Raw genomic sequence first — 24813 nt, 5'->3', positions numbered from 1 at the left:
AAACTTAATCGCAAACAAGAGGAAGTGCTGAATTTTTGGATTTCTCCACGGTTTACAGCGGCACTGGAGAAAATTTAATTACAAGCAGAACATCCGCTCACAATAAAATAAATAAATAAGAAATGAGATGTGACAGGTCGGTTGCAAATAAGCATTTATAAGATGAGAAAGGACTTCGCAGAGTAGAAACACATACGTAATGAGCTCATCAGCCTCTTTGAATACCTAAAGGTTGCCACAAATTGGTTTGTACTAATTTAAAAGGTCTATTTGATAATATTAATTTTTATAAATAAGTTTTTTAGTTCAAGCAGCTTGGTAGGAGAGGTGCTGATTCTTTTAGGGCCTACATTAGAAACTTTATTAGAAACTAATAGGTATAACTGGAGCTTAAGATTTTGTATACAAACTAAATCGATCATTTTAAGTTCAACTATAGTTATTTATTTACCTAACGAGTTTGGAAAGTGCAATTTCCCACATGAGCACTTTGTTTGCTGCACGAGCGCAACGAGTGCTGCATGAAGTGCGAACGTGGGAAATTGCTTTCCAAATAAGTGAGGTACAATATTTTTTGTAACGAATCTCTCAAAAAAACATTTATATTTTTTATAATTTAGTGTTTTTTGCTAATAGGTTGATGACAGGACAAACAATAAAAAATTTGACAAGAACTGTCACATCGTAAAAAAATAACCATTTCTATCTCAACGATAACGATACCAACCTATTAAACGTCACCAACCAATGTTACAAAGTAAAAAACACCGCAGTACGGAAAGTCTAAACGCTATGAGTACAAAAAAATATTTTCAAAATGGCTGAATATCCGGAACTATAAGAAATTGGCGCTAACTTTAAAATTTTAAATTGTAACCACCTATTTTTATTGCATTTTTGAATTCGCCTCTTGAAACTGAGTACCTACAGTGTAGTAATGCTAATCTGTCATAGTTTTTGACGTATGTCAATATTTTTATACAAATTTTTATTTGCAGAAGTTCATTTAAAATATCACAGCTCGTGCATTTGATAGCCAAAAGTTCAAAAGATCTTCTCAAATCTCTAGTATAGTCAACTGTCAAATTGCAAGGTTACTATGATTTTTTTTTAAATTATTAAAAATGATTACGAAACACTTTTTTCAAATGGAATGACCCTGGTTTTTCAATGGCAATTAAAAGAACATCAATTTTTATGGAAACTTTTATCAACATCTTCTATATCTACATCTTGCAGTTTTTGAAATAATCACAAAAAACTAACTTTTAGCTCATTATTTTCATTTTTAATCAAGTAAACTTTTGAAAAATACGATAAAATTGTGCTATTAATTAAAAGAAATGTTAGATATGTTCACCGTTTTCATTCAAGAAGTTAAAAATTCGATGACAGACTGACTTACTTTACTTTATATACTTTATATAATATTATATATACTTTATATTATATATTATATATATTATATACTTTGTATAATATAATATAATTACTTTATATAATTCACTTAGTTATAATAAACTAAAATCAAATATTATTGTTATATTGCTTATTCGATAATGAATTAGCTAAAAACTAAATAAAATATTGAAGTTTGACAATTGCTGACCTTTTTACAAGGTCTACTTGATTAACTAGGAAAATTACGAAGTAAAATCCGTTTTTTGTGATATTTTCAAAAACTGTAACAGATAGATATAGGACGCATTAATAAAAGTCACCGTAAATATCGATTGCCGTTAAGAAAATAGGGTCGTTCCATTTGAAAAAAAACTGAGTTATAGCAGTTTTATGAAAACCATTTTGAAAAAATCATACTAGCCTTGAATTTTGACAGTTGACAATTTTTAAACTTCTAAAAAACTCTTCAAACCTTCAGTTATCAAATGCAAGAAAATTATTCATTTGTCGAAAATGGTTCAAGGACTGTGATTTCTTAGATAAACCCGTGCAAATAAAAATTTTAACAAAAAAAAATTGACATGTCAATAACTATGACAGATCAGTACCAACAACTTGGGTAAATTTTATTTAGCTTGAGAAGTTGAATTCAAATATACACTAAAAATGTATGGCCACTATTTAAAATTTCAAACTTGACGTCAATTTTTTGTATTTCCGGAAGCCCAGCCATTTTAAAAATAATTTAGTTAAACTCAGAATGGTCGATTTGGACCGTAAACAAAAAAGCTCTAGCTATATTAGAAGTTAAAAAGTTTCTATTCTGTCTTTATTTGCACAGTGAATTTTTGTATATAGCATTATTATGGATAAAATAATTCTTAGTCCGATTTTCAAAATTGCAGACTAAAATGTGCTCGAAAATTATGTTCCTTGGACTGAATTTTAAAATGCGCCCATTGTTATACTTACAACTGAAATGAAAGTGGACTCACTTGGTATTCAATGTCATTGAGTGTGTTCATCTCAGGAAAAATAGAACAATCACCACAAAAATTGCTCAATAACAATGACAATCTCTTGTTCCAAGCGAGGTAGCGTAGGATTGCATTACTGAAATACTTGTTTCAATTTACCCACTTGTGTTATTATGCCATTACATTACAAATATTACAAATTTTCCAATCCTAATCTTTACTATTGCCACTATCTTGCATCACATAAAATGATTTCAAAGCAAATTGCTGTTTGCAATTTTCTACTCTCCTTTGCATCTTTTACAGACACTTTACTTTGTTTTTATCGTTATTTATCATTATTTATAGGTTACTTCTGTTGCAAGCGTTGCAATATCGATGCCATTTCCTCATAAATTGACTCATGAAATATCAGGTATTGTTTCAGATGCTCTATAAATCTGCGGTTTCTGTGGAAAAATCAGCGGTGACATTCTGCAAGTGTATTTTTCTTTGCTAACACCTACACCAACAAAAAATCAATTTGCTTTGTGCCTCCTTGTTGAAATTCATGTCACACATGTTTCGCGAAGGGAAATACGTGTACATTATATTAATATCAGTGATGGGGGCACGTTCCAGACTTTAGATAACGCTGTCAGTTGCGGACTAAACGAAAAAAATATTTGCTGCCGCGAAGGGGAGAAAATTAGAAACTTGGAGCTTTGCAAAAAATGATTTTCTCATGTGCAAATCCGACTCTCGTGGGAGCGAAACCCGACGAAACGTCTTCAGTTCCCGCATTATCATCTCCAGTAATGACTATTTATGAATCAGTGTTTACACGTGCGATGGAATAATTCACTCGCGACACGAACGACACACCTTTCGTTCGTGCTGCAATAATCCAGAAGCCATTGAATTTTATCAAATTAGTAGCAAAAAATCACCAGCTTCTGAATTACAATTGCGTGGTTCGGGTCGAGCAGAAGCCTAGTGATGCCGTCGCGACGCTCGTGGGACGCTTACAGACGCCCTGGAGACTGCCGTTGCCATAACGACTTGACGGAAAGGTCGCCTTTGAGCTTTTATATTCCTACCTTGTTGAGATTTCAGTGTAGTGTTTTTAAAAGCTGACGGCATTTCTTCAGCGCGTCTGAAACGAAATCGGGGGCGGACACTCACCTGAAAAGAAAAACATGTGTCAAATATTTAGCGTAGGGGAAGGGAAACTGACATCTGGCGTGTAAAGTGAGCTTCTTGTGGCAGTGCAGAAAACGTAAACTTTAAAAGTTTAATTTTATACAAACGCACGCATAAAATTTACGACTTCATTTACTAAAAGGATATTGCAGCGCTCGACATAATTTACTCGAAATGGCATATTTTACAACTCAATTGGTGTATTACTTTGATTTGCCGAGAGAAGTGGATTCCAGGCTTTCACAAACTTTCCTTATTTACTATTATTATTTTGGCGGAAGTAATTTAAAATTCATTGAATAAAGGGGGTTCACTAACGCTACGCGAGGGAAGCTAGAGCTTAAACTTCACTTTGCTTGTTATTAAACTTAATGAAGGGCAATATGTGAAGAGATGTTTCACCCACGGACTTGATGAAATTTGTAATAGCCTTCCCCAAAACCTCATTATCAAAAATTAAGAAAAATTTCCACTACACCTTTTTCAACTGTATTTCAGTGAAGTCAATTTGATTTAAGAAAACATTATTTGTAATTCAGATTAGTTTAAAGTATTTCAGAAAATGTTAATATAATTTCAGATTAGTAACTTAGATTTCAGAAAACATTTTTGTAATTCAAAAGTTGTAAATTGTATTTCAGAAAGTATAAGCTGTAATTCATATTTAACCAATAGAACAAAAAGTATAAGACGTTGTTAAAGATTTTTCTATTTAAAATGCATAGGTAAGCCAAGTAAAGAAACTCTTGTGATAATAAAGAACATACGAAGGTGGGATGATTAATTCGTGGCCTCACATCGAAAACAACAATTTACCCAAACAATTTTTGTTTTTACTATAACCTCTTTCTAGTTATATGCACTTGGTCAATCGGGGTTCCGAAGTCTTTATCCCATCCTTGTGTGTTGATTGTGGTAATTCTTGAAAAAAGCTTTTTGGAGCTGTGATATCTTGAAAATTTGCGTTGTTTCTTTCCATCGTATTTTTTTCTTAAATTGGAGAATAGGCTAAAGCTCAATTGTTCTAAATTGGCGCATAAAATTCATTGCATTGCGCTAAAACAACTCCAAACATTGCTCACATCTCGTTTTTCCGGTGAGCTTTTGTTCACAGAGAAGGCGTCGTACAGCACCGACTTTGTCATTTTTTTTCATACTCAAAACCTTCTAACATCACCCTCAAAACTTCATAAAAGATATGATGTGTTGACTTTTTTAAAATCGTCCAGGTTTGAGCTATCTCAAACAACTTTCACTTGTAATTTTCCAACGCCTTTCTGTGTACTTTTTTGACCAATTCTGCAAAAGAATCATTTTTCGACTTTCATGTACATGGTGTTTTAATCAAGGTGGCAGTTTTAATCATGCTAAGCGATGAAAAAGATGTACCTAATGTAGAATGGAACCCATTTTTAAACACTTAAGATGTTAAACTTTTAATATAAAAATATTTCTTCATAGCTAGAACCTCAAGTTTTAAGATTTCTTAAAAAATGGTGAACTTAGGACACTTAATAAGGCAGCAACTAAAAACTACTTGACCGAATTCACGTTCAACATGAAAACTTGAAAAATATTGAAAAAAACAATTGCCTTCCATAAGAGGCCACGAGTTAATCATCCCATCCTCGTAGCTTCGATTTTCTGTGGCATTTTGTAATTCCAAAGCCAAAATGCTCATAAAAATTATTTCTGAGTTGCAATTTCCGTAGTCCGAACTTCAATTCACGATATCTTTTTTTACCTATTAAATATTTTTTTTACTTTATTATTAATCAATAAAGTTAATAATTTTTTTAATATCTATTTTGTATTTTCATAGTCGTTTTCATTTGCGTCAGGTTCAGAACAAATTTCTTGTGATATTTTGTTTGCAATGTCCTTTTCGTTAATTCTAACACGTCCTTTTACCTTTTGTCTTCAGAATAACGTTTATACTGATACAAGAGATTTTTTTATATTTTAAAAATATTATTTTCAAGCTCTGTACTACATTTCCCTCTTCATCTTTATTTCTGTTTTAATTGTTTGAACAAAAAGTTGTCTCAAATTATCAAAAAAGCCGTATTTAAATTCTTTAGTAGTATGGTTCTTTTTTACATTTTTATTAAATTTAAAAGTTTAAAATGTATTTCCAGTCGTTCATCGCAAAAACAGATCAATGGTTTTCTTATGTTTAATAACAGAGTTCTTACAATCCAGTATTCTCCAAGATGAACAGCTTTTAAATTTTAACAACAAAATGTAGGTGATGCTAGTTAATGACTTTTACCTTTACTAAAAAATCAGATGGTAATTAATGAATTCTAAAGTTTGGGAACTTTGCTTTTTTCATCACATTATTTTTGTCAGTTTATTACCAAAAAGAAAACAAGTTAAAATATAGGTAACCGCATTTAACTTATATTTACTTAAAATTCACTTAATGATTTTTACCTCTAAATCCACGAAATATGAATTACAATACAATAATTACAATTAACGGCTTCTGAAAAACAACTTACAATTCTGAATTACATTTAATGCTTTCTAAAATACAGTTTACTAATCTGAATTACAACTATCGTTTTTTGAAATACAATTGAAAAATGTGAAGAAGCGTCACACTCGTAGCTTACATCTAAACCGACTTTTCCTGCACATTTTCAGGCATTGTTTCAGGTGGAACGAAAAAGTGTAACTGTATTTAATCGATAGATCGTATCTCATAAGATGGAAAGACTATCAGTAATTCAATTTACGAGCGTACCAAATCGTATCCATTTTCCTACTAACTTTTTTAAAAATTTGATGAAAGTCGTTTACGACCACTCACAATCACATAACACGGCCAAAAAACCGTGAAACGGGAACATTACAAAACTATTTTTGCAAGCAAGGGATTATCAAAATCTTGTGTAAGTTTGAACCACCTCAAGCTACAAAACAAAATTCCATTTACATAATGATGCAATTCGCACACTGTAAGAATTAATTAACGATTTCTAATTTTTAAACATATATGGAATACGATAAATGAAATACTGTAAAACTTCCTGAAACTTGGCAAAAATGCGCGTTTGTGGCCTGACAGCTCAAGCGAATCTTTCAGTGGGTGTACCATACCATTACCACAAAATATCGCAATAATGTAAACGCGGATTAAGAGCAAACAGCTGGTCGGCTGGCCTCTAATTAGCGCAAAATTTAGAAAAATTTTGGTAGTGGAAGTAAAACCTGACCTGGTCTCGGAAGTGATTAATGCTGGCTTCAGGTGGCGATAAACAATAATTATCGCAGTTGGTTACGCCACTGAGCAACGTCCCCTAAATCAATTACATGGAAAGCTGTACGCCTCTGCGTTTGGAATTTTTATCTCCCATTAGAAAATCATCTCACCGGGCGACTAAATCACTCGAAATAAATAACACCTCTACACAAAGACGGACGTGACAATGGCAATGAAAAAAAGCTTTCTTGACGTTACGGCCCGTCCATTCCTTATTACAACTAAGTTAGTGTGACAAATTGGCCCTGAATAGTGCGGCTGAAAAAGCGCGCTGCTGAATTGTCTTAGAGCACGAGAAAATTACGAGCATTATGAAATAGTGTAGACTTCACACGCTGAAATTGGTTTCGATATTATTTATGTGTCGAGAATTTTCCAATTAAGCGAAATTTACGAAGGGAGTGGTCGTCGGATCTCCTCACCGTGTTTCGCCAAAAGCACCATCTTGCACACACACTGTCCTCAAACGACAGAAAGCATCACAGTGGAGGAACGAGCACACGTGCACTGCCGGCCACTCCGAGAAGAACTAACTGAACTGAACAAAGCTCCGGAGTTTAGTGGCCTGGCTCCGATGAGAGACCCTCCAATCAGGCAAGGTAACCATGTTAAGGTCACCGAGGAGATTCTAGGTACGGCGAGGGTTTAAAGTGACGTGGATGTTTACTTAACGAATTCGCCCTCGGCGATTAGCTTTGCCTAATGGAAGGTTTAAAATTTCGGGGCTAATGAGAACGGAAGTCAATTGCACTGAAAATTCCAATTTGGAGGCGGCTGGAGAGAGTCACCTTCGAACGTGTAAACTCCAATTCGTCTCGTTAGAACGCCTGACTTAAATAAAACGATCATAATGTCATAATGAAATAGTAGTGACAAGTAAAATAAATTGGAATTTATACCTCTATAACGCTACTTGTTCCTATATGAGCTCTGCAGCAACCAAGATAAATTACGTATTGATTTGTAGATATAAACATTGTTGATGTAATGCCGTGCATAATATTCTATTACAAACAGTGACTTATAACGAAGCCAGCCGCCAACAATAAATTTATTAGAGACAGTCGGCTCATTAGCCGAGTCCTTCGATGGGCTTTTGGGCGTGTGATATCTGAATCAATTTTTTGCATCCACTTTGGGCCCATGACTTGACAGGCTATTAAATTTGCAAGGCAATAATCGAGGTCGGACGATATCCCTCTGCAGGTGCCTCTCGAGTGTTTATATGGTCGAATCGGCAATCCGTTCTTGGAAATGCGCTCCCATATAAAATCTAAAATAACACATGATGTATCGAAGCATCTGGACGTAAATTCTAATCGAAAGGCAAATATTTAATAGCTGGTTACGACGTCGTAACTTGTTATTTTACAGACATTAAACGTTTTGGTCGTGGCATATTTTATGTCACTTTGGAACAATAGGGGGAGTTTATTTTTATTTCCCGAGACACCAAAACCACTGATGTGCACGACAGAATACAACGAGACGACGTTCGTGACCATGAGCGAATTAACTGTTTCGAAAAACTGTACAGGGTGATCCAACTTTTTTGGTAATTGAAATATTGCGCTTTGCTGTTTTTATTACACAAACTAAAAATATTTTTATTATGCACAGAGTGTTGTATACAGGATGGTCAACCAAAGCTGACTGTTTTAAACGGGACACTATAATTTTTGCAAAATTGGAAAAATAATTTAACTGTATATAAACTATTATGGACCTATCTTTTTTCGTTTTGGAATTATTCAACTTTTCGTTATAAAAAGAGCAATTTTTGAAAAATCACTGCAAAGTCAACTATGAATATTTTCTGGCAAATTTGAAACAAAAAAATTCAGAATACCTTGTAGTTTTAGCAAATAGACGACTTTTAGTAAAAGCACTCAGATAATATACAGAGTGTGCCAAAACGCAAAAAGTTGAATGGCTATTTTTTTTCAAATGGTACACCCTGTATCACCTTGTATTTTTTTCTTGTATCGATAGCATTTTTCATAAGCTTTCTAACGCTATGGGGTTTGCATAGCAAATTTAAAGTATTTTTCGACATTTTTCAAAAAAATACAAGAAAATTTGTTTTCCCAGAATCTGATAAGTAAAATAGTAATTTATTTTTTGATATGGACTAATTTGACTAATTATATTAGTAATCTAATTATTACTACATATAATACATAAATGAATTTTGCTCATCAAGAATTAATAATAAAAATAAATGAAATGTTGCAATGCCATTTTCATTATACGATAGATTGACTTAAAGTATGCAAACTAAAAATATTTTTTGTGTTGTATACAAGATGGTAAACCAAAGTTATATTTTTTTTAATGGAACACCCTATATATTTTTGCATAATTAGATTTTACGCATTAATTTCGTTTTGAAATTATTCAACATTTCGTTATAGAAAAGACCAATTTTTGAAAAGTCACTGCAATGTCAATATATATTTTACGACAAATTTCCAACAGAAAAGCTCCGAATACCTTGCAGTTTTAGCAAATAGTCGACTTTTACTTGAAACACGCAAATAATGTACAGTCACGATAAAAAAATGATACCCCTAAAACCGCAGCCACAAATCTTTTCGATATGATGCGGTTATTGCGTACATTTGGCTAGTTTACAAATTATCTAGATATTGTGTCAACTAGATGGACAATTTGTACAGAAACCTGTTTGTTAAAATTTATTACCCAAAAGATTTTAGTCGGACTTTTGCTATACGGCCTGGTTGGTGGCGATACGTGTAAAAAAATACATGGTGTTCCATTTTAAAAAAATGAATTATTCAACTGTTTGCGTTTTGGCACACCTGTATGTACATTATGTGCGTGTTTTAAGTAAAAGTCGACTACTGCTAAACCTACAGGGTATTCTGGGTTTTTTTGTTGCAAATTTTTCGGAAAATATTCATAAGCGAGTTTGCAGTGATTTTTCAAAAATTGGTCTTTTTATAAAGAAAAGTTAAATAATTCCGAAACGAAAAGAGATAGGTCCATAATAGTTTATATAAAGTTACATTATTATTTTGCGTAGAATCCAATTATGCAAAAATATATAGTGTTCAATTTTAAGAAATGTAACTTTGGTTCACCACCCTGTATACAACATCCTGTGTATAATAAAAATATTTATAGTTTGTGGACTTAAGTCGATCTATCGTATAATGGAAACAGAACGGTAATATTTCAAATAGCAAAAAAGTAATAGACCGATTACGCAGCCCCGGGACAGCCTGTATTTAATTCTATTTTCACGGAATAATTTCCAAGTTTTTTTGAAGAATGTTGAGGCAATCAGAAGGGATTATCGTCAGGTAGGCTCGCCTTGTCAAGGTCTAAAAGATTTGTGGTCACAAGTACGGGGGAAAAATTCTTCTAATGGCCATTTGTGAATAAATTCTGTAACCTTTCTTTTGGCAGTGAATATGAAACATTCTGTTCGAGATTTGTGTTTATTCTGTGCCCGATGGCCATAATTCAGCCACTTTTCCCAGTTCTCTCGGAAATCATGTCTATAAATCCAAATTGACACATAATTCTTCAATCAATTTCAGGAAAACGCTGCTGAGTGAGCTTACTCACGCTATTTTGCAAAAAGAGAGCAGTTTTTTGGCAACAAGTCGCGATAACAAGCTCATTAAAAACGTTTTAAACAAATCATGTTTTCATGTTTATCACGCAAAAATAAATAACTTGTGAAGTCAAGAATAATCTACTTTCGTGACCCGTAATTGTCGTTTACATGAAGTTAAAATTCGCCGAAACGCCAAGCAATTTCTCTGTAATGTCTTTTAAAAGATCAATGAGACCTGCGAAAGCTTAAAGAATAAAACACTGTCTACAACATTTCGTAAAATAATCCTTCAACCTACAAACACCAAAAACGCGAGTGAAATCTTGAAAAATTTACGAGTGGTGAAGGTAATACATCTGGCAACTGGTGGGGTATACGTTGATAAAATAGATAAAGATGAGATGAATGGGACAGTATCCGATTTAAAAACACATTCCGTTTCCAAGTTTCCAATTTTAATTGCGTTACAGTGCCGTGTTATATAGATTTAATTTCCACCCACGGCCGGAAATTCTTGAAAATCCACCTTCCACGACAAATTACCGCAACATAAAATTAGAATTCTTTGATTTGCTGCAAACTGGGTTATAATTCAGGTTTCTATCCAACCGAAACGAATAAGAAATAGAAAACCGCCCTGGCCATTTTCTTGCCATTGATAATTTGTAGCTCCATTGTTAGTCGAGCTACCGGAATGGTAAAAAGAGAAGCAAGTTGTGGGTTTCTCTCGTGGTTACCTAGACGTTATCTGGATGTGTTTATAGCGTATATAAATCTCCAAATTCGCAGATAGCACGCTCTCTTAATCATTACTACGCTTTTAAATCCAGTTAAACTAGCCCAGACACCGGTGCTATGTTTTATTTCGGCGATGGCACGAGATGGGGTTAAAGTTATAAAACGGATCATTATTTTATAAGTTTGCTGGGTCATTATTTACAACAGATAACATCTTCAGTTAGCCTCTCAACTATTTGCCTTGATTTATAATGCAATCATTCTCAAGTTTTGCCTGTTAGGCGACATCTACTACACTTTGCCGCCACAGTTCTAAATAAGCAAGAAACTACACAAAAAACTGCAACAAATTTTTATATTTTAGTTTCAGTTTTTATAAACAGTATCAAGTGAATTTTTCTTTATAGGAACTTAGTATCAGTCAAACTGTTTGTAACCTACAATTGGAGCCACATTTGTAAGATTTGAAATACGAGCAGGAAAAAGAAATACAAATTGATGACGGATGGGACACATAAAAGTGGAACTTGTTGAAATTTTTGAAATTACCAAATTGAAGAACAAGGCAATGTGTAGCGACTTCTGATTAATTTACTTTTTGTTATACATGACGGACGGGACAAAAAAATCTTGTGTATGAAAGTAACTGTAAAACAATTATTCAAAATATACTAAAATTACAGAGTGGAAATTAAAAATTATTGGTCTTGTTAAACGACGTATGAAATAAGAATAACCAATGACGGTCGGGACAGCAAAATTTACGGAAAAAAAGTAATATTACTAATTAATACACTTATTTATACCAATTTCCATTCTCAAAATTAACAGAAATAAGAAAAACACTTTTCAAAATTTACAGAGGGGTCCAGTTATAACGAACTCCAAAAATGCATCTAAATCAGTTCCCTATAAGTGGTAAATTTCAAAGTGTTTTTTTAGCATTTATTTTTACACATAATGAAATAAATAAGTATTAATTGTAAAAAAATCATAAATCCTTTGGGAAACAGTAATACAATGTGTGTTAGAACGATTTCCATCTAGTCGTCTGTGAATTTCACTTGTACATGTCAAATCAGAAATGCCCCTTTGTAGAATTAATGACAGGCATTTAGACATCGAATATTACCATTCACTATTTTTTAAGACTCCAATTCAGAAATAAGCTTCGGTAATAAAATGTTTTATTACACAGTATAACAATTTAGTTGCATTTTAACGAAATTTGTAAAAGATATTAACTGAAATTCATAACAGACAGATTTGACATTTATTGACAGAGGATTCAATTGAGCAGAGCAGTACAAAGTTTTTTACAATTATACAATTTCGAAGTTAACTAGATGAGAATCATTTAAAAACACATTGTATGTTAACTGTGTGAATTTTATAGTTGTGCAAAATTATAAAGGATGTTAACAGAGCTCAAAAGAAGTAAAAAAACTCAAATTACATTATCCGAATATTTATAGTTTTTGAGATACAAGAACTCGCGCCCCAGAATTTTGGTCGGCCAATAAACTTGGGACCAACAAAAATTAAATCGATCTGGTCTCTCAGCTTAGGTCTTCAAAATCTATTACACTGAGCTAAAATTAACACAAAAAAAAACACAGGAAAACAAGTCCTCTCATAAAAAAAATATAAAAGTGTAAAAAAATTTGCACCGATTTTTTTTATTCTATTTGCTCAAATGTCACCGCCTACTTGTGATGTAAACATTGAAAAAAGTTTTCAAAATACGCAAACCTAGTTTATATAGCATTTTTTGACCAATTTTTAGACCCTGAAGTGGAAGTTGCACCCTCTATATCTCAAAAACTAAAAAAACTAGTAAAAGTTCGAATAAAGCAAATTCATTTATTTTGACTTCCTTTGAGCACTACCTTCTTTCAAAAAATATTTGCACAACTAGCAAATTTACACTGTATTATGTTTAAAGAACAACGTATTTATTGCCTTAAATGTTTTTAGTTAGTAATTCAATAACCTGTTCATCAGTTAACACTTTTCTTGCTTTTTAACCCCAACATATTCCTCGAAATTCGAAAAAAATTCGTTATAAACGGAAAATTGGAACACTTTATAGTTTATTTTAGTTTATATTCTCACCTGAGGATGACCACTTTGTGGTTGAAACGCGTTGTGTTTCCAATAAAGGTTTGGTGTGTCGGGGTTTCAAACTTTGTTTTATTTTTCAGTTTCCGCGCCAAGAAAATCCAACAAGAAGTAGTCAAACTTAGTTATATCCGGAATTTCAATATAAGCGGGCTCGTTATAACAAGACTACTGTATTCAGCAGTAGCAGTACGTCAGCTGTCAATAGTACAATGTGTTTTTCAATGATTCTCATCTAGTCGTCTGTGAATTTCCCATGTATAAAATCAGAAATGCCGCTTCATAGAATTAATGACAGGCACTTAGACACCAAATATTACCATTCTCCATTTATTAAGTCTCGAATTCGGAAATAAGCTTCGATAATAAAAGTGTTTTCTTACATAGTGTAACAATTTAGTTGCATTTTAACAAATTTTTTTTTTAAATTATTTAATTGACAATTTGTAAATTTCACAACTGACATTTTAGAACCCAATGAATTACTTCAATTTAAATGATTAATACATATTATAATAATATAATAATATAAGGATAATATATATTATCCTCCCCAAAAACTCTTTTGTCGCAAAATACATTAAATATAAACTAAATCGTATATTTTCAAAGAAACTTTACATAATAATATTATTTTGAAAATGTCGGTATTAGGTCGCATTTTTCCTGGAATGGCTGAAAACTAAAAACTTTTAAAGCCTTCAGATTTTTTTTCTAAATGCCTAGCTATGTAATTGCCATATTTTTGGCAATATCTTGACCGACTCTTTCGTCTGTTTAATCAATAAATTCGAGTTAATGCAATTTGAAAGTGTAGAAGTGCAAATAAGGCCTTGGTTGTTTGCGCAAAAATCTGATGAAGAACACGTAATAAAGCCATTCAAATCACGTGCTTTGTTCGCTTATTAATTCGATTTGCGGGCCTGAGAGTTTGATTGGCTGCGTCGATATCACCGTTTTCCGTAATTTATTGAAATATGATTGATAATTCAGCGGCACGTCCGTCTCCGTCACGGAATCCTCGCATAATTACATCCCCATAAAAATGCCAGTGATCCGCTCTCTATTCCTGCTCCAAGTAAAAATAGGCGCTTGGAATAAATCTGTGGATCCCCGGTTATTTACTCGCTTGATTCGCCATGACGAGCCCCAGTTGATAAAATGAAGTTATTCCCATTCTGTTTGTTTGTTTTCAATCCAGGCTACGTAAATGTTTATCTATCAATCACCGCCAAAAGAGGTAGGTACGTCCCATCGACGAATTCTTGCCTTGCGACAAGTCGCACCTTTGCGTTGTACGACGAAATTACGGTCGGACTCGGGGGAAATCACGTCACAAAATACAGTAATTGCGCCCCAACGAAGGGGTACGAGCATCAACATTTCATCACACGATTTTATATTTGCAAATTGCGGGTGTAAAAGGGAAAACGTGCCAGAGTTAATCAACTTTTAGACGGCCTCATTTTTAGAGACATTTTTGACGTTTTCGCATAGACGCAATCGCGTGTAAAATTTTTACGAAGGATCACACTGGAGGTGGACTGGCCGTATCTAGCTATAGGGGCGAAAATATTTCAAAGGACCGTAAAGATAACACTCCATGATAATGTGCCACGAAATTAGCCCTTCAAAAACTACCCATAAAGATAGATCAAGGCCCTAAATGATGGAGCCAGGTTATAAGGCAAACGTCAGCAGTTGCAGAGGTCATAACAGTGTTTTCTATTTTTCAAAGACAGTTCAAACTATAAAGGAATCAAATAAGTGGCAAAAGCCAATACAGCGAGCGACCATTCGGTATGTAACGAATCCTTTAGTGGCCTCGATGTCTGTGCTTGGGTTAACCAGCAATTGGAAATATTCCCGATAGGACTTTACCCATCGAAGCGATACATATGCGAATCATTGCAGCTTGGGCTATCTCATTCCACTGCCCACGCACGTGCAATATTCAAATCTTTGAACAATCTGAATACAATTGATTCTTGGGTAATAAACATTATATCAATCCAATGGCTGCAATCTCAGCACAGTTTCCACAAAGAAATTAAATTTGTTGGGGGTAAGTGTACGAGTAGGCAAGCTGGTTTGACGGTCCTGAGAGTCAATTTTTGACCCGTCGTTATTTTATAACGCATTCATTATAAAGCGAATTCGAATAAAAATCTGAATTTGTCAATTTTTGAACTTTCGTTATTAACGCATTAAAGTGGTATATTGTGTAAATTAATAGCAATTATAGCGCTTAACAAAAGTAGCAAATATTCTTATAGACATAAAAAAAATTATTTAATTTAATCGCCAAAAACAAATCTTAAAAATGTTTCGTTTTTCGGTAAAGAGAAATCTTTAAATTTATTTCTATTTGAAACGTTCAAAGAATAAATAGGTACATAAATTATGAAAATTACTTATTATACATTAATGTATAAATTGATTTACATTCCGACTGCTTTATTTTGGTTATGCATTACTGGAAGATGACTCAGGTAAAAAAAGATATTTGTTGTTATAATAAACTTCTATTAAAATAATGTTACTGTTATTACATATTTTCAAGTTGCATTATTAAATTTCTTATCTAAGTCTAAAAAGATGAAATTTCTTCCTTCAAAGTTGCATAATTAAATTCCTTATCTTAGACTGTTGTTGTTGACTACTGTTCTGGTTAAAATAAGCATTTCAATTTACAAAAATTTGCATAGAGCTAAAAAATAGTACAGATCTATTACAAATTAAATATCAAAAGTCCCCACCGATCCCACTTGTGCTAAAAAAGTTATTCAAGGTCAAAGGTCAAAAATAACAGTTTTATAGATTTTCCTCGGAAACAGTAAGTCTTATCATGAAAATGGTTAAACAAAAGTTGTAGATCATACATTTATTTGTATATGTATATTTGTTCTCATACTTTTTTTCTTACGAGTCACCATTTCGGAGATATCGCAATTCAAAAAATGCACCGTATGTATAAAAGTATGAAACCATGCATTTTGTGCCTAAACTATGTACCTTACGAAAAAACTAGTTAGTACATTATCAACTACTTTAAAAATGCGATCATTTTTCAAGAATTTTTTTTTCGCAATTCCTTTTAATTTTCGTGTTATTAAAATAAAAACACTTCAGATATTACGCCGCTTTTTTGGATAAAAGACTATGCTATAAAAAATACTTCTAATTCAATAAGTTTGTTTTTGAACCAGTGTTTTTTTTTAAATAAATTATTAAAATTCCGAGCTCATTACGGCGGTTTTCCGAATTTCACTGAAGAAATTGTATGTATGAATGTTTTTATTCGAGTAATTTGATTCGTCAATTTGAACATCCATGGATACAACCACTTCGTAATGAGCTCGGAACGCAACTTTAATAATTTATTTTCAGAAAACCACTGGTTTAAAACAATATTATTAAATTAGGAATAATTTCTAGCGCATAGTCTTTTACCAAAAAAATCGCTGTGGTAGGGTGCCACTTAAAAAAAATTAATAACTCGAAAACTAAAAAGAATTTCGAAAAATTTTATTCTTAAAAAATGATCACATTTTTAAAGTACTTGATGATGTACTAATTGGTTTTTCCGCAAAGTAAATTGTATAGGCACAAAATACTTGGTTTCATACTTTTGTCCAATGTCGTATTTCCCCACCACCTGTGAGGTAGTGTGTGTGACGAATTTTTTTGAGTGTTGTTTCCTATACAATCAAAGTCCTGGTCAAAAGACCTTTCATTTGAGTTACCGATGTCGTTTATAAGTTTGAAGGAATTGTCTAGATGTATAATATTAGTGCTACAACTTTCTAAAGAACACTAAAAAGTGTCTCCTGTAAAATAAACTTCGCCCCTTTCGAGATTTTATAATATTTTGTTTATTTCTAGAGATATCCAGGGTGGCTCGTGTAAAAAAATCAATGTACAATAAATTTAAATTACGATAAATGGTGGAGTATTCTCAGAATCGTATAATTTGATTGTAATATAAATTACCTAAACTAATATTTTTGCTAATATTCCTATGATGCATGTAGGCGACGTAGGTTTATGTATTTGTATTTTCGATGTTTCAAATGGTGATATCCCAAAAATGATAATTCGTAGGAAAAACATTATAAAAACAATTTTTATAGATAATTAAATAATCTACTGTTTAAAACCATTTTTATAAGACTTAACGTTTACGAAAAAAATATAAAAAGTTATACCTACTTTTGACTTTTGACATTGAATAACTAGTTTAGCACACGTCAGACAGATAGAGACTTTTGATATTTTATTTGTAATAAATAACGTACAGTCACGATCAAAAAGAATAACAGCCTTAAAACTGCAGCCACAAAACTTTTCGATACGATACAGTTAATATATACATTTGGCCAGTTTATAAGCCAGCTGGATATTGTGTAAAATATCTGGTCAGTGTGTAAACTAACTTGTTTGTTAAAATTTATGACCTAAAAGATTTTAGTCGGACTTTTGTTCTCTGGCTCGGTTGGTAGGGGTGTCATTCTTTTTGATCGTGACTGTACCTAAGACCTGTACCAATTTTCAGCTCTGGGTGTCTTCTCATCTTCTCACATCTGTAATTCAACACCCTTTGATTAATTTTTATACTTAATTCATAACAAACTAGTAACTTTTCTTTCTAGTTTTGTTTGTGTCTCTTTCGTTATGCTAGAACTTAATGAATCTTTCACCATTTCCTCTCAGCATATTTTGGGTAAAAGAAGGCACAAACTTGCTACTTATAAATCGTTGACTGTATGTGTATAACACGTTTGATTAACAAGTGTTTCGCTTTTTCTGAAATTTTTGTAGTTCTCTTTCGTAGAACAATATTTCAACCACTGATTTGGATTTATTTGACAAATTAAGCGATGTTGTTAGATCTGGCATTCGCTATTTAACCACCAAATGACTCACAAAAAGAATTAAAAATTGGAGTTTTTAGATATCACCGTTGCAGAAAATAACGCTATAATAACGAAAACGAAAGATGGCAAAAACTGATTCCTTGGCATGTATCACGACTAAATATGATTTAATATGTTGCTGTTGGCCTTGAGACGTATACTCGGGCAAAATATTTTAATTTAATAATTACCAGGTTATTAACATTTATAACAACCCGTGTCCAGTGATGTTCCAACAATGGATGTCTGGTTCCCCGTCCGAAACAATGACCATCACTCATTGCAGCTCATGAAACAAGCAGTGATTGTTCTTTTTTCACTTGCAACCCCTGACAAAGGATAAATTTCGACCACCACTCGGCCAAGATTTATCAGCATCAAATACTGACCCGAGTGGTGGGTGTATGTAATGTTTTCGTTGGTTTTTAAAATCGTCCATTTCTGTCGCTCCTTCGACCAGAGTAGCGAGAAAAATAAGGAAAGACTAATGATATTCTATTATACCTGTGAAGCACGCTATAGAACGACATTTTAAAAGTGTTCTTAGAAACGAGAGACACGCTGGGATGAACAATACAACCTTGCAGGGCCGCAAAATAGCTACAGGGGATATTACCAGACGTCAGGGGACGGTCTAGAAGACGGTAAGACAACATGATCCTCCAACCAGTTTTTCCGCGTTGTGCTTCGAATTTGAATTACAAATGGAGTCTTGCGGCTAAACGAGACAATGCCGGCCGTTCACTGCACTTACTGATGCAACTATTTTTTACCCAATAACATTAAAAGACAACAAACTGAAGAGCATTCATTTAGGGGGGCGGAGAGCGAAGGCAATGGCATGTCCGGCGCTTCGGACTCAAAGACTATCCTTCCTCAGAATTTTACATGCATTTACTTCGTTTCAAATTAACTACTAAAGTAATTGCGCATTGTTTAAGAGAAGCTAGTGGTCCCAGTGTTGCTCAGTTACGACATCTCGACTAAGCAAAAGCTTATTACTGGTTTAACTAAGCGGTCGATGTTGGCCGCTTAAGCATTGGCTTATCTCTCAACATTTTTAATATTAACGTCATTAAAGAATAAAAGAAACCGAAGTAGCAATTTTAAGCTCAAAAAAAAATAAAAATTGCTCGATTTTGTTCATAATTATAAACTAACACTGGATTGTAAAAAAGATAGTTTATTACATTCGAAGAAAATATTGGACCATAGGCCCAAATTGCAGGGCCATCTAACCCATAAACTACATACTTTCACAAATGTGAAAAAAAATTGCATTTAATGATAATTAGTGATAAAGAACTAATAAATTGCCGAATTCGATAGTGAATTTGCTGATGATGCACAGAAACAGCTTTTTAAAATAAACTTCAGTTCAGTTTGAATTAAACTTGATGAATAAACTTGAGCAATAACAGTAATGAGTGGAGGGCCATGGCAACAACATTTAAATTATTATATTAAAAAAAAACTAAAAAAGTATAACGATAATAATTACTTATTCTTATTTCAGTATATTAAACATTATTTTTTTAATTGCTGCAGCAAAATCCGACAGTTAGGGGAAGAATGATAAAATTATTAAAATTATGTAAATATTATGTGATTTTAATTATAGCACAAATTTTTTAACAGTTAAATTATTTGTATAAAATTGTTATGCTTCAAGAGTGAGAACGCCCAAGTCTTCAAATGCACAAAAGCAACAAATAAACTGTGCAAATCAGTTTATTGTTTTGAAAGAAAACCTAGAAAACGAAAAATTGCACTTTTTCAGAAGAAAGCATAATTTGAAAATACCGCGCATGAAAGAGTTCCAAGAAATAAGGGAAAGTCATTTTAGTAATTAATAATTGTATTGACATATATTTTTAACCTTAAGATTCTTATTGTAACGATATTATTCCTACAATGTAACAAAAATTGATAAATGATGATATTAGTTTTGTTGTTTGATTTTTAGAACTAGTCCAGGATTTATTTAAAGCGCATGTGTGGTTCAGAATCAGTTACGGATTTTCGTCCACCGCGAACGATAATTTATCGTTATTAAGTGCACAGTGAAGTTTAAAAACTTATAAGCCATCCAAAACTTATCCAAGTTAGAAATGAGTTCTCCAAAAAACCTTGATACGAAAAGTTATAAATTGTAGAAAATAAACCATTTTCAAATTTATAAACGTTATTTTATAAGATGGTGGAATAGATCCAGTTACAGGGACAAGAAATAAAACAAAATTGCTTTGGTCGACTAGTTTAGTTCTAATTGGAACATCATCAGGACTTAAAGCAGTATAAATTATGTAATTTAAAAAGTTGAAAAATTGAAACAGATATGTCACTAATAGTGGTGGCAAGGCAAGACAATTTTAAAATTTTTTAAATTATGTAATTAATACATTCTTTAAGTAATGATAATGTTGGAATTAGAACGAAACTAGTCAACCAAAACAATTTTTTCCACCATCATAAATTTCCCAGGAAATAACTTCGTCAAAAAAAGTTATTTTATAAATAATTTCGAAGATATTAAATGAATCTCGGTAACTAAAACAGACAATTTCTTTATTGCGATTCAAATCCATTTCCAACCTCAAAAAGCTCTAAAGACACGACAGTAACAGAGATAAAACTGTTTTCGTCAACTGCACAAGTCTAGAATTAAAAATCCTACGTCGAGTCCGAGGATCGTTTGGACTGGTTCTGAACCGATTCGGGACAAAAGATTCTCTACCGCGTACGCCGGACTGTTACTAAAAGTTCGGTATTTTTTTCACCGCGAACGCTATCAGATGAACAGCGCATGCGATTGATGCCTGAACTAGTTCAGAATCGCTACCGCGAACAAAGCTATTACTCCATCTTAACCTATAGTTCATTTTTTTATATAATCAACTGTCAGTGACAAAATTCTGATAAAGACCAGACTATATCACCCTAAATGTTCATGTCTAACCACTTTTGAAACTGGCTGTATTCTGTATTTGACATTTTGAACACCAGATTTGACATTTTTTAAAATTGGGCGTTAGTGTTAATCGTTAATTCGTTAGTCTAAAGGAGGTCTAAAATAACTAAATGTGTTGTACGTATCTTAAATTAGAGATACCTTGAAAAATTTGGAAATTGAAAGTTCCAGGTAAAAAATTACACCAACCTTAATTCAAAAAATTACTATTTATGATAATGCCAAACTGACAGCTCTTTGACAGTTGATTACAAAAAAAATCGACTATTCGGAAGTAAAATCACCGTTGGGGGCGCCACTGAGCTAGGTCGAAAACAGTAACCATAAATGGCGGGAAAATGTTTATTCGGATATTTTGAGCGTTGTACGAATTTTGGGGCTTCACAATTATTACATTGCCTATGCGGAATGATTATTGCATCTTTGATGCAAGAAACTTATGTTGACAAATGAGAGATGACGAGGAAAACACGAATAACGAATGACTGTTTGGTTCACTTTCTTTATTGGAAAATTATTACAAAGACATTGAAAAGCCTACCATTTGGCATAATTTACGTTTAAATGTATCAGCAGTTGTTAATCTTTATTGTAGTTTTGTAGATTTACCGCAGCATTTCATGATTTTTTCAGTGGAAAAATCTAACCTAAAATTCACAAACTTCACTAATTTCTTGGTTTCTTGAGCCAAACTTTGTGTTCGCTGTGATCCATTACTTATAATCTTTAATTAGACAACTGTTTGATAACACATTGTAATCAAAATTTAAATATTCTTCACTTTTTATCCACATTCAAGTTCCAAAAATAAACACTTGTAAGTAGTTAACACTATACACGCAAAATTGTTGAACAATTCATTAAATGTCAGTTAAATGTGGCATTACGAAAATTTCTTTACTGTTTTCGACATAGTTCAAAAGTCATCACCAGAGGGCGTCTAGTTAATTTTATTTCCGAATAACTTTTCAAAATCTCGCCACGCAACCTCATATTTGAAGTGCGTAAGCGTACAGTACTACCAACCACATAAGTGACAAGTTCAGTGCGGCTTAGCTAAACTTTCAACTGAGCAACACAACTACGGTTTAAACTTAGCTTAAATTTAAATCGAGTTTACGTAAGCAAAAGCTTAAACTCGAACTGAGTAACCGGGTCTAACAGTCTTGTCCATTATTTTAAAGACAAGGCAAAAAGTAATTGTCTCAAGTCAAGCACTGGGGGCGACTTGGTCTGGCCGAAAAATGCAATCCCGGTGAAAAATTGCGTTATCCATTATTGCGGCATGTTGGTTGAATTTTTCAAAATTTCCAATATGGAAATCGATCTGCCCTAGGGGACGCGTAAAATATTCATGGCTCCGGTTGGCAATCAACTACGGCGAGTTTAATTTTTGCGTTACCCCTCCGGATTGAAGGCAGTGCAAACAACAACGCGTTGATTTCGCGTTTAATGAGTGACCCTCGTAGGTGTGAACTATATATAGGAGGACAAGATCGTCGGAGCCTTTTTAAGTTCATCTGACGAAGTGGCATGGGATCGCCCTTGCGGGTTAATTAACTCGGAGCAAAGCCCGGCTCGACGGTCATTACCGAAATGACCTCTGCAAATTAGCTCGGGCTGCGCCATGCCGGCGCTGATTTATTTTCAATTATTCTTTAACGAAAACATACAGAGCGTTCGTTACTGACGAGAGATAAATATGGTTGGTGACATGTGTTGGGGATTGATGTTAATTACCAAGTTTAACGGGGTTTTGCAAAATGCATGCACAAGGTCTCTCAGTTCAAAACGTTTCATATTAACCGGCCAAGAATGATCAAGCAAAAGGGTTTCCTGTATGAATAATAAAAAAGGAATGTTTAACAGGATGTCATATCTAATGTGGATATTTGACACTTTCGAATCGTTATGAGATTATTGCGAAATTAGTCAAAGCTACACAAGGTTGAAAGTCAATAAAAATCGACTTAAAAATCTACGACAGAAGACCATTTGAAAATCCTCAAAATTGCTACTTGATTCTATAAACTATGTTGTAAAAAAAACAACAAAATAGCAATTCTATAACTTTTACTTCTAAACATGAAATACTTTCTAAAAATGGTTAGTTTTTCATTAAGTTTTTTTAAACAAAGCTCTTGATACCACCTCCTTGAAAGATTTTGATTGCTCTTATGTTACAGTAGACTTCGGTTATAACGACCCCGCCTAAACCGAAAGACTCATTGAATGTAACGAACTGAACAACTTTCGTCATTTTCGTATACAAACCAATGTAAACTTACGAGTAATTCGGTATACTATGTATTTATCAATTTATTTTTATTTATTTATTTAATTAGTTTTGTCGTACATAACGATCCATCTATATAACCAATTAGAAAATATTGATAATAATGAAATTTTCTTCGATTATAACAAACATTCTTTTTTATTTAAACTATATTTATATTGACTAATTAACTACTTAATGAATAAAAATAGTATATCACAAAGATGACATTTCTTATAAACCATTTTTTCCAAATCGCATTTTTTTAAATAATTTTTTCTCCTACAAATTGAGGAGCCTTTTATAAAATGCTTCAACAAAATTAAATAATAATAAATAATAGTCGCAACCAACGGTAATCGTTTCATATGGTAATCTTGTCGACTAGGTAACTTTGTTTCCAGTGGCGTGTAAATTAAAAATGTGTAAGATTTTAAAATAATTTCAACTCAAGAACTGAAACGTTTTAAAAAAATATTAGAAAAAATTGTTGGTCTTGAAGAGTTCTATTACCAGTTAAAATTAATGTACTTATTTTATTTACAGCCTGTATACGATCGAAGAGCGCCAGCCTCGAAATCGGACAGAGAACAAGAAGTAATGTCATTTCCATCGAGATTTTATTCACAATCGCAATATTTTTTATTCAATATTTGAATAAAATAAAATTCTAATAAAGCTGAGGCACAAATATGGCAGGCAATGGAAATAAACAGTTTTTGACATTCGAGAAAAGTCAAATAAAATTTGTAAACATCATGAATTTTGAACTTGCCTACAATTAAACTATGGTGAAATATTACCGTGTATTAAATTAATTCCACCGAATGCAAGTACTCATTTTGTAAGCTTTTTAAGTTGACAATTTGAAAGAAAAAAATTCTGGTATTTTTACAATCTTGACGTTGGCCATCCTGCATATTTACATCCCAAAGGATGAAAATCTAATTACTAACCTTGGGATTTAATAACCTGTTTCATAACATCATAACCTTTAAAAGGTTAGTAACGGGCATATTACATTAGTGATTGTGAATAAAATAACTTATAATGTGAAACGTTTTTCAAAAATTTATTATTTTTATTTTTTCCTTTTTTTGAATAGAACATTTTTACAAATACAACGATGTAATTAATCATTACAATGACATACTCCATACCTTAATTCAAATTTTGTGGAAAAAATTACATAGTAGGTTCATAAGAAGTTCAGAACGTATATCAAAACAAAAAAGAGTTAATTTTCTGAACAGGATTACATTATTTATAACACTAGTTTGGTTACATACTTCACCCATGTTCATATTATTTGTAAGTTCACAAATACAAGGTTATTCAAAAGATCAACTGGTTAGTAACTACCCCATTGAGAATGGTG

General features: G+C 32.7%; 1 protein-coding gene across 6 annotated transcripts in view; it reads right to left on the bottom strand.

Annotated features, from left to right (window-relative positions):
• Positions 1-24813, bottom strand: part of ckn (caskin) — a 275539-nt gene that overhangs the window by 118752 nt on the left and 131974 nt on the right. Inside the window, exon 1 of one of the 6 annotated variants that reach the window (XM_008192909.3) lies at positions 7251-7392. The exons of 4 other annotated variants lie outside the window; for them this stretch is intronic. In XM_008192909.3, the coding sequence (XP_008191131.1) occupies positions 7251-7272 (22 nt within the window). In that variant the 5' untranslated portion in view covers positions 7273-7392. Of the gene's footprint in view, positions 1-3457; positions 3516-7250; positions 7393-24813 lie in introns of those variants that run through there. One more of the 6 variants, XM_008192913.3, reaches the window with a different exon arrangement.

This window comes from Tribolium castaneum, chromosome 1 (genome assembly GCF_031307605.1).
Source record: "Tribolium castaneum strain GA2 chromosome 1, icTriCast1.1, whole genome shotgun sequence".
NCBI classification, from domain to species: Eukaryota; Metazoa; Arthropoda; class Insecta; order Coleoptera; family Tenebrionidae; genus Tribolium; species Tribolium castaneum.
This window is presented reverse-complemented; position numbering and strand designations above follow the sequence as displayed.